At 34.3% G+C, this 12,104-nt stretch overlaps 1 protein-coding gene across 13 annotated transcripts in view; it reads right to left on the bottom strand.

The window, feature by feature from the left end:
- The window catches only part of PCGF5 (polycomb group ring finger 5), a 245,976-nt gene that overhangs the window by 131,700 nt on the left and 102,172 nt on the right, over positions 1–12,104 (bottom strand). For 10 of the 13 annotated variants that reach the window (XM_077125469.1, XM_077125466.1, XM_077125468.1 and 7 more), the window contains one exon: positions 7,095–7,154. The exons of 2 other annotated variants lie outside the window; for them this stretch is intronic. In XM_077125469.1, coding sequence (XP_076981584.1) covers positions 7,095–7,154 — 60 coding nt within the window. Of the gene's footprint in view, positions 1–1,873; positions 5,649–7,094; positions 7,155–12,104 lie in introns of those variants that run through there. One more of the 13 variants, XM_077125472.1, reaches the window with a different exon arrangement.

Genomic DNA, 12,104 nt, shown 5'->3' on the forward strand with positions numbered 1-12,104 from the left:
AATGGTCCTTTAATAGTTTGCTGGTACTAACTATTAAATATTCAAATCTGACTATTACATGCTGTAACTGGAGGATTTAAATTACCCTTCACATTGCTCTGACAATATAAAAAAGCATCCTCCACCTGGTTGCCTTACAGTGATAGACAGAAAACCACTTCCTGCTGGCTAAAAGGCTACCTGTGCATCTGTGTTTACCTTCTACTTTACCATATCATATAGACCAATACATCACTAAGTCAGAAAGGATCTGGAAAACTGATAGTTTTCCTCTTCAGAGTCCCCTTTTTAAAATGAAATTTTGAGGAATTACTTTTATTGTGTTAAAAAAGGACCTGAGATAGACATCGATGAAGGACTCCCCTTCATCTTAAGTGTGGTAAATGAAAAAAAGAAGAGTCCAGAGAACTGCATATTCTTTCATATAGATGAAAGGGATAGATTGAAATTCTACAATCCTGAAAATGACCACTTCAGTCCTTGTCATAGCTTATGTTACATACTGAGAGACTCAATTCAGTGCTGGTGTCTCTTCTACCACTTAGCTCAGGATGGGACTCAAAGTAGGGAAGAATGCCCTACGTTTTACTCTCCCAAATGAAGGAGTAAGGCAAGCACTCAAGCTTTCTAAGGGCTGGATTAAATAAATCTTGGACATTCTCTTGGGACTTACACAGTCCAAAACTATTTTGATTTTAATTTTGGTTGTTTTTATTTTAAGCTTTATTCTGTTTCCTCTGAATCAGATTATATGTAAGGAGGACGAAGAAATCTGCATTTCATGAAGCTCCCTGGGTGTTTCTGAAGCTCAGCCAGATTTGGTGTCACCTAACCTAGACATCTTACCTTTAATAACTAACTCCCATTCTACTCCATCCCAATGCCCAGCTTGTCCTTCATTACGACAATCTAGTTTGGTTTTCCATTGCTGACAGTTGTATCTGCACACTTTTTGCAAATACTAAGTCACGTGTTTTAGAGAACCTTCATAACACATAGATGTTTCCATTACCAATTCTATGAGGAACGATGTGAAGGAGGGTTATAAAAATGGCTTAGTTGGCGTTACCAGATATGTTGGAATTTTCTCAGTTTTGGGCTGAAAAATGCACCCCCATCCCCCAAGTAACCATTTGTGCTTCTTTGCTCTGTTACAACATATGAAGTTTAATAATTTTATGGAAATTTGTTACAATACTGAAAGTTAAGATATACTTCACATGTTGTTTATGTGTCTACTTTCTGAAATGAAATGGCACCTTACTACCTCTTGTGACTGTACTGCCCATGATCTACAGACACTTCATAGTTACTAGCTCTCAGCCTCATCACGTAACTAAAAAAGAGATTAGATATTTCCAAAGTATACATTTCAAATGTGGTAATTTTAGAAAATAAAATTATGATCAATTATTTATTATAAAAATAATTTATCTTTACTGTAGACTTGGAAAATATAAGAAAATACTAAGAAAAAAATCATTTAAATACCATCATCCAAAGATAATCACCTTAATCCTTTAATCTTTTCATCCATGGGTACAATTTTCAAAATTGGAACTACCAAAACACGTATTGTTTGGCAAATGATTTTATCCAATTAAAAATTTCATAAACATAGTTTCACATCATTAAATAAGGTTCTGTGATAATTTTTAATGGCTGCATATTATGCTATTATAGAAATGAGCCATAAGTTATCAACAAATTTCTTTTTTGAGCTTATTCCAATTTTGAATTGTTCCAATTTTTTTGTTTTGTAAATTAATCTTGGCCCAATGAACTTATTCCCCGCCCCCCACCCCACCCAGGGACAAGTTTCTAGAAGTGGAACTGCTGGTTCAAACAGCAAACACATTTTAAAAACCTTTTTGATAAATACTGTCATACTGGTCTTCAATAAAGTTGTTTCATTTTTACATTTGCAAAAGAAATATGAATGACCATTCCTCCAGATTCTTTTTAATGATGAGAACAATCTTTTTTCCCCTTCTTAATCTGGCAATTTAATAAGCATAAAATAATATTTTTTTCATTTCTTTGATTTCTAATGGAGTTTGTCATTTTTATATGCTTATTAACCAACTTTGTTTCCTTCTTTTGTGACTTGCCTGATCATGTCCTTTGCTCATTTTTCTATGGAAAGTTGGACTTTTCCTTATAGATATGTATGAATTACTTATGCATTAAGGACACTAAACTTCTCTAATATATTACAAATATTTCCTTAATTATGGTTTTTTTATCATGTACTTTTCAATATTAAACAGTTAATTTATCTTTTTTTAAATGTTGGCTCACATGACTTTTTTATTGTGAAATATAGCATATATACAAAAAACATTAAATTTCAAAGTACATTGTAACAAACAGTTGTAGAACAGATTTCAGAGTGTGGTATGGGTTACAGCTCCACAATTTAAAATTTTTTCCTTTTAGCTGCTCCAAGACACTGTAGACTAAAAATTATAATGATTCAGCAGTCATATTCATTTGTTAAATTCTATCTTCTCTGTTACAACTCCTCCTTCTCCTTTGATCTTTCTTCCAGCCTTCAGGGGTATTTGGACTATGCCCACTCTAACTTTTTCATCTTGAAAAGGGCTGTCAATACTATGGGATAGGGGGATGGAACCCCCTGGACTTCTGGACTAATCCAGCCCAGGAACCCATTCTGGAGGTTGTAAGTTTCTGGAAAGTAATTTTAGTGCACTGAACTTTTGTAGAATCTCAGATAGGGCCCTAGGTGTTCTTTAGGGTTGACAGGAATGGTTTTGATTGGCTTTGGCAAACCATGGTAAATAGCAATATCTAGCTGAAGCTTGTGTTAAGAGTAGCCTCCACAACAGCCTCTTGACTGTATTTGAACTCTCTTGGCCACTAATACCTTATTTTGTTACAACTTTTTTCCCCTATTTGTCAGGCAGGCATTGTTGATCCCACAGTGCCAGGTCCTGGCTCATTCCTGGGAGTCATACCCCACGTTGCCAGGGAGATTTTCAACCCTGGATGTCATGTCCCACATAGTGGGGAGGGTAATGATTTCACTTACAGAACTGGGATTAGAGAGAGTAAGGCCACATCTGAGCAACAAAAGAAGTCCTCCAGGAGTAACTCTAAGACATAACTATAGGTAGGCTTAGCTTCTCCACCATATAAGTAAGCTTCACAAGAGCAAGCCTCAAGACCAAGGGCTTGGCTTACTGACTTGGGAATCCCTAAGGTTTAAGATGGTATCAAGGGTTTTCCTGGTGGTAAACTTAATAGTTTCATATTTTTTTCCACCTGTTCCACAAGGGACTTTGCCAATACTTTTTCTATCTGCTCAACATACTCTGGGATAACTTGTCTTTTTTTATTCCTTTACAGGTACAACAAGAAGGGTCATCTCCCTCTCTGCCATCAGATATTCAAGTATATTTTCTTCTAGATCTTTCACAGTATTATTCTTTCTATTTGCTGCTTTAATTCATAAGAAATTTATACTGGTGTATAATGTGAAGTATGGATTGAATCTTCCCTTTCTCCCCATGGTCTCAGTTTACTTAACTGCAAACAAGCCCACATGATCTGTACTCTGCCCCAACACTTACGGTTCTGCTTCAACTACTGCCAACCACCACCTTTGGTACTGTCTTTGCTCCAGCTCTGCAGCCGTCCTTGCAGTTCTCTAATACAGCAGACATACGAGCTCCTCAGGGCTTTTGAATTAGGTCCTCCTGGTCTGGAGTGTTCTACCCTAGATATTCACATGGCTATCTTTCTCACTTTCCTTTGATCAAAAATCACCGTCTCAAAGAGACCTTCCTTTGGCTATATTCTCTAAATTATTCTATTTACCTGCTTTATTTTTGCTTCTAACATACGAGAAATTTACTTATTTATATTTTGTCTGCTACTTTCTCTTGTGTGTGAGCTTCACAAGGAAGGGATTTTTGTTCATTTTTTACTTCTGTATCCCCAGGGTCTAGGAGAGCCAGCACATAGTAAGTGCTCAACAGGTAATGTGACTGACCAGAAGCACCTGTTTATATTTTCTGATGACCTTTAGAATGACTGGTTTTGTCAATTTAAACAAAAATCTGTTACAACTTCATATGGAATTGCATTAAACTCCACAATTTAATTTTAGGAAGAACCAACATCTTTGTAATATTTAATGTGCTAGTTATATATTCCGTTTGTGTGAAATGTTATTTTGATTATATATGAGAAGGCCTTTGTTCTTAAGAAATAAATGCTGAAGTATTTAGTGGTCCACTATCCAGACACCTGCAATTAACTTTCAAATGGTTCCACAAAAAAACCCAACAGAAACATATATAGAGATTAATAAGACATGGAGAAGAGGAAAGTGAGAGAAGGGAAAAAGAGGACAGAAAATGTGGCAAAACGTTAACTTGTGAATCTAGATAATAGTAAAGGATATTCTTTTGTATTACTATTTTCACTTTGAAAATTTAAAAGAAAAGTAGATAGGAAAAATCAAGATTTAACATTGAATTTTCCATCAAATGTCATTTCAGCACCTCCTGATTTTTGACTTAGTGTGTATGCATATAAAATAGATACTAATATGTATCTCAACCCTCCAATATAAAGCCATTCTTGCATTTCTGATAAATCCTATCTTGTCTTGGTTTATTATTCTTTTAGTGTATTTCTAGAATCAATCTGCTAGTCGTGTTGGGTTGAAAGGATTTACGTTCCCTAGAAAAGCCATGTTTTAATCCTAATCAATCTTGGGAGAGCAATGTTTTTTTCTAATCCCTTTTCAGTACTGTAGGGTGGAAACTTGATTAGGTTATCTGCATGGAGATGTGACTCGATCAATTGTGGGTATTAACCTTGGTTAGACAGAGACATGCCTCCACCCATTGTAGGTGAGTTTTGTTTAGTTTACTGGAATGCCATAAAAGAGGAGACATTCGGGAGAGAATGCCCTTTCGAGAATGAGGAGAGAGCTGCATAGCCAGGACAGAAGGACGAGAGAACCACAGAGTCCACCAGCCAGTGACCTTTGGAGATGAAGAAGGGAAACGTCTCCCAGGGAGCTTCATGAAGCAAGAGGCCTGGAGATGAAGCTAGCAGATGCTGTGTTTGCCATGGCCCTTCCATTTGAGAGAGAAATCCTGAACTTCATTGGCATTCTTGAATCAAGGTATCTTTTCCTGGATGCCTTAGATTGGACAGTTCTATAGATTTGCTTTAATTGGGACACTTTCATGGCCTTAGAAAAACTGTGAACTAGTAACTTATTAAAGTCCCCTTTTTAAAAAAGCCACTCCATTTCTGGTATACTGCATTCTAGCAGCTAGCAAACTAGAACGCTAATATTTTATCATCTTTGTATTTATATTCAAAATGAGATTTGGTACTAAGTTTTCTTATTGGGGGTTCTCTATCAATTTTTGTTATTATGATTATGTTAACTTTGTAAAATGGCTTTGGAAGAATTCCAATTTCTTTTGAATGATTTAGAACAATTTATGTAGCATGGGAATAATTTATTCCTTGAAAAATTCAGAGAATGTGACCATAAAACCATGTAGACATCCTTTGTGGAAGTAATTCTTTAATCAGTTTTTCTATGTTCTTTATGTAAGTTTTCTTTCTTCTTGGGTCAAATTTGGCCTGATGACATTTTCCTAGAAAATTATCCATTTCAGGAAATTTTAAAATTTAATAGTAGAAAGCTATATATAATATTTTTATAATAAAAATGACAATTTTTCCTTGGAATTTTCTAACTGATTTTGAATAGATGCATCCTATTAACTACAAGTTCAATTTTCTTACAGGATCATAATCCATAATGAGAGTTTAACAACGTTATTATTCAAAAGGAAACAGACATCAGGAAAAAAGCAAAAAGCCATGTATTAGTTACACATACATGACAAGGGTATCGCTACAATTTGCCAATTCTCAATCAGCTATGAAGCTAAAAGCAGCTGAAACATCTACAAACTTCAGGTATCTACAAATCTCATCAGTTCAGTTAAATTATTTGCTTTCACCTAACCCTTAGCTGCATAGCATATAGAGGATTTTTATTTCCCTTAAATGATTTTCTCTTGGTCTTTACAGATATTCAATTTGATTATTTAAAAACCATGACTTAGTGCATATTATAGCACATATTTTAACGAAAGCATGAGGATTTCCATATCAAAGTGCTGACAAAGAGTGAGGAAATTCTAGCTAAACTTCTAATTAAACATTTTTGATTAGTGATTTGGGTTGGTTCTTTTTAAAAAAGGTAACATATATTCATTTGTTCCTAACTTAAAATAAAACCCTTAAAACTGCAACAGAAGAAGTGAGTTTGCTGGCTAAATTTATTATATAATTATAATTCTTGCTTGGTTCCAAGGAAACACAGAGGAAGAATACCTTAATTTCTGGGATAAAGGAACAAGAGAGATTTTAAAGAAACGCTACGATTATTCCACGGGATTAAGGGTGATCTATCTCTGTATCCAACAGTAATCCTTACTCTACTATACATAGTCTCTTCTGTTTTCCAAATTTTTAAAACATATTTGAGTTAGATCAGCTTTCCTCAGGTCTATGTCCACATTTTCCTGATGCATTATTAAATTAGCTCACAATGATTTCATTACTAAAAGAGGTAAATACAAGTAAAATGCTAAGGGGCAGGACCCGGTAAGCAAGCTCAAAATTACCATTAGCTGTTGTTCTTATTTAAATAATCTGGCATTTTATCTGTCACTTGTGGGTGAATGATTCATTAAAAAAGTTATAAAAACACTAATACAAAGGTGGTAACATCCCAATCCAATATGGAGCAGAGATTTTCCAAGGGCTTACGTTAGTAATTATTAAAAATTCCTGACTGAAACAATGGCCTTAACAATTATAATTTCATTTTTCCTCCAGTTAAATTGAACCAATAATTCAGAAGAACTAAAATAATGGGAACCTTTGGGGATTTAAGTTGAAAAGATGGTGTTTTGTAGCTCAAATAAATAATTTACAAAGTTACACGTCTTAGAAACTGAATTTGAGACAAAAGCAATCACCGTAGGGACATGACTACGGTCGTATGCACAGTCGTGAGTGCCTCTTACCTGATACAAAGGGCCATCCTGACAGCAGACTTGCGAAGCTGAGCAGTTCAGACACCGAAACTGCGAAGGAGATGAACTCATCAGATAAGAGGCATCCACAACTGGATACATATTTAAAATATTTTAAATTATCAGTTTTAATGTCAATCAAAAGAGTCAACACGATTCATTTTAAGTAAACACTTTTCAAGAATATGGTAGTTGTTTAAAAAAAAAGATTTTTATAACTTAGTGATTGGTAAAATTTAGCTTGAAGTAATTTTAGCACCTAGATAGGAGTTTTGCTTAATATTCTGCAAATATTTACCAAAATGGTGGTCTATCCTTTCCATCTCCTCTTCAAATACTAATTTCTGGGAAAGACTTCACCAGGGAGAAACTCTTCTTTCAATCCCTTCCTATAATCAATTCTCTCCTTTTGTGGTTGTTGATTTCCTTTTCAACCACTCGTGAAAGTAACACTGTTCAAGGAACTCAGAGCTCTTGGAGAGATGTGGAGCTCTGCTTAACCTTCAAGGGATCCATTTTCCATTTTAGGTTAGGTTCATTATATTGCTCAGACTATACAGTCTTTATATCTTTTTTAATAGCATTAATTCATGGGTGTCTTAAGTCTATAGCATATAGGTATCCTTAATATTGTTAAGCACACAGCAGCCACTCAATGTTTTATGCATAAATCAACAAGTGAATATATTTTAAAACTATTGAGTGATTCACTTATAAACTCACTACCTTTTAATGGTTTAACCACTTATATTAAAAAAACTCCCAAATCTTGAATTCCAATATTGTGTTACACATTATGATATATAAACATTACTTTAATTGTAAAGAGAATGCAAAATATAAAATATATATTTGCAATTTATGCATATATGAATTCAAATTTGCATGGCACTTTGAAATGTAAGAAAAGAGAAATACATAAAAAGGAGGTGCAAATTAGTAAGAATTAAATATTCTAAAGTATCTTTTAAAAAAGATATACTTTTAAAAATTATGTAAGTAAGCAATGATTAAAACAATTATATTTGTAGCTGTTTAGATAGAATTTTAGAATTTTCTATTTCTCCAAGGTTTTAGCAGTTTTTTTCCCTAGAAGCTGGTCCTTGATTTTCTGTATAGGACTCACTGATGTGCTGTAAAACATGTCCAGCACTGATATCCTCTGGCAACCTTCTCCCATAACTACTGGTTAATTCATATGCCCTAAGAATTCATCTCAAAAAACTTTTTAAAATGATCTATATTTCTCTGAATAAAAGTGCTTCAAACCCTTTCACAACCTGCTACTAACCTCAGATTTGGGAGAATCAAAGAAAGCCTATCTTTTTATCTTTTGATTTTGCTCAACTAGTTTTAACACAACTGAGTCATACTGCTAATTGTGCATACAATACATGGTGCTAGTGGTGGAATAATGCACAATTAAATTAATTGTGCCCCGACCTGATTACTAAGCATATTTGTAAGAAGAAACAAAGTTTTCTTGCTCCTAAAACCTTGCTAGGGGGCGGGCCACGGTGGCTCAGCAGGCAAGAATGCTTGCCTGCCATGCCAGAGGACCCGGGTTCGATTCCCGGTGCCTGCCCATGCAAAATAAATAAATAAATAAATAATAAAAAACAAAACCTTGCTAGGTAAGAGGTGGGATAGGGAGAAATCTAGAGAGCAGATGTGTATGACTTTAGACGTCTGTCCGGAAATACAGCTATACAGTGGTGAATGCCACGTGGTGCGTCCTCCTCTCAATTCTCATTTCCTATCCCAAGGTTTACTAGATTTACGAAATTTACTAAAATATCTAATCCCAAAGGGAGGTTATATATGACTGAACTGTGTAAAGAAATTATATTTCTAAGGTTTAACACATTTCAAGATATGTAACAATACAAACACTTAACTTAGCTTTGTAAAGCAACTTTGAAAAAAGGTAGTAAAAAGTGCCTTAAAAACCAACTGAAAAAAATTGGTTGATGAAAATGGGAACATTTAAGGCAGTTTAAAAATTCTGACATTTGACACTTATATGTGGGAGTGGCATAGATTATCCAATACCAGGACTAAAGAGTCTTTCTCTTTTATCTCTTCCGTGTAAAAGATATACTTTTAAAAGCTGTGTCTATGAGGAAAGGTATTATACCTAGGTAGAAATAGATAGTAAGTACTCAATATATATATAATATACTGAGCCTTCCCTCCACCCCATGACTATTAATTCACCATTCTTTCTCTTTTCCCTTCTCCTTCTTTCTTATCTGATTACGATTCTTCCTACCTACTTACCTCTATCACCAGAGGCTTTGTACTACGTGCAATGTACCATGAGTGCATGCTTTGTCCTTTAAATTGTGGGTCTCTGCCTTTAAGAAAGGCAGTCTATAACAGTAAGTATTTTTGGGAGAAGGATGTTCAATATATACCGTTTTCTGGAGTTTGAGCAATAAGATGAACATGAGGGTAGGCCTTTACTTCAGGGTTTCCTGAAACAGAACTGAATAACTAATAAGAAGGGGGGCAGGCCAAGTTCTAAATCATTTAAACATGGCCAGGAGTTAAAACAAAAAAGCAGGTATTTATGTTAAGATTAAGAGTATTTGAATAACCCTGAGTAATTTAATTCCATTTATTTGTAAAATAAAGAACTATACCTTGCCTGATAAAGAAAGTGGATGACTAACTACATAGTTTTTAAGGTGTGACCGTTTGATTGTGAAAATCTTGTGACGACACTCCCTTTACACAGTGTATGGACAAATAAGTAAGAAAATAAAGACAAAAATAAATAATTTTTTTTTTGGGGGGGAGGGTGGGATGTTTTTGGGTGTTCTTTTTACTTTTATTTTTGTTCTTATTTTTACTTTTTTTTGGAGTAATGAAAATGTTCAAGGGTTGATTGTGATGATGAATGTATGGCTATAGGTGATGCTGTGAACCACTGATCATGCACTTTGGATGATTGTACAGTATGTGATTATATATATATATATATATATATATATATACATATATCAATAAAACTGCATTAAAAAATAAGAGAGCAGATCAAATCTTCTGCTATAATACCTTCTATTTCTAAGGTCCAAAATACGGTCCAAATAAGGCCCAAAGTGAGTTTTAGGGGATATTATTTTTCTTTAAATATGGGGATTCCACAATGATGTGAGTTTAGGGAAAAGCTCAACTCAATAAAGTTTATGGATCTTCTATTCTGTAGCCCTTCTTAGCATCTATAAATCTCAGAGGGAATTAAATTTTTCAACATTTCTCAAACTTCTTTTTACCACACAACTCTTTTTAATGGAATACCTTGGCTTGTATTCAATGAAGCACTATTACATAGCTGTATTCACTTTTAATTTTAAAACTAAATAAACTATTTCACTTCATTGGAGAATCACTCTGTACACAGAAGGTGCTCATTTATTAGGGAGTTATTTTAATGGTTATCTTCATCACAAGTAATATCCTCCCAAATCTGAGCACTTCATTCTCTATTCACTGGTAGGCACAGATCAGGACACTTGTAATAGTTACAAACCCTGAACTCATGGTTAGGGTAAAAAGGTCTTAGGAATTCCAGGCAGTATGGTATAAAGCTTCATCAAGTTAAAGGCATTCGAGCTACTAGCCAGTAGTCCCCAGCAAATAAGCTATTTCAAATCTTCATTGTCAGAATAAATATACATCTATTTTATTTTTACTAGCTCAACTTTGTTTTCTGGAATGCCCTGGGCACTTAAGTTTATTATGCCGAACAATTTAGAACCCAACAATTCAAACTACAAGCAGTACTGATAAGTAGAGGCTATGGGTAGAGGGAAAAACTAATCAGAATCATCAGGGAAAGTGGGGCTATACTGAGAGTGGATACTCAACACACCCCAAGAAAAAGTGAGTGGGAAGGACGTTGGGCTAAGACAAAAGCTAAGGCTGAATAGTAACAGTAACAGTGGGAGACAATTACAATAATAATAGCTAATATATATAAACTATTAATAAAAATACTTATGCCTGCCCCTCCAACCACTTTATTATATAAACACTTCATTAATTTTTACTAAGTTTTTCAAGGTAGGTATTATTACCCACATTTGAGATCAAGAAACTGAAACATAAGTAGAAAGTAGGACACAACTGGGAGAAAACAGCTGCAACATATGTAACAAAGGGTTAATATCCAGAATACATAAGAGATCCTAGAAGTCAATAAGAAAAAGACAAATATTGCAATGAATAAAAGAGGAAATTGATATGAATATAAAATTCAAGGAAGAAATAAAAAACTGATAATATTCAGTGTTCAAGAGGATGTCAGAATAGGGACACTCTCATACATTATTAGAATTAAAGCTTGCTAAAAAACCTTTATGGAGGGCAATTTGTCATTATTTATAAAAATTTAAAAAATTAAAATATATGTACTCTGTTGTAAATTCACTCCCAGGAATCTAGCCTATGTTTATATTTGCCTATGTGCAAAAGCTATATGTATTAGAATATAGCACTGATTGTTATGCAAAAAAAAAAAAGAAAAGAAAAAAAGCCTAAATGTCACTCAAAAAAGTGTGCTTAAACAAAATATACTACAAGTCATACAAATGGAATACTATACCCTTGTTAAAATGAATTAACTCAAAGTTTACTAATGCTCTCTGAGACATATTATTCAAATGAGAACAAAGATTTGCAGAACATACATTGTTTCCATTAATTTTTTTTTAAATGTGACAACCACTTGTACTAGGCATAGATACTACAAATAGGATTCAAGTATTAGACAGATGATTAAACTAGTTGAGGAAGTTCCTTCCAAATCGAGACATAATTCTGTAATTCCACACACTTAATTTACAGAAGCAGAAGCCATGGTACAAGTTAGTGATCTGGATCAGTCTCTTGAAACCCTGTTACTTAAAGGAGGGTCCAAAGATCAGATGCACTGGCATCCCAAGGGAGCTTGCTGGAAATGGAGAATTTGGGGTCCCACCCAAGACCTACTAAGTC

This window comes from Tamandua tetradactyla, chromosome 13, assembly GCF_023851605.1.
Source record: "Tamandua tetradactyla isolate mTamTet1 chromosome 13, mTamTet1.pri, whole genome shotgun sequence".
Lineage (NCBI taxonomy): Eukaryota > Metazoa > Chordata > Mammalia > Pilosa > Myrmecophagidae > Tamandua > Tamandua tetradactyla.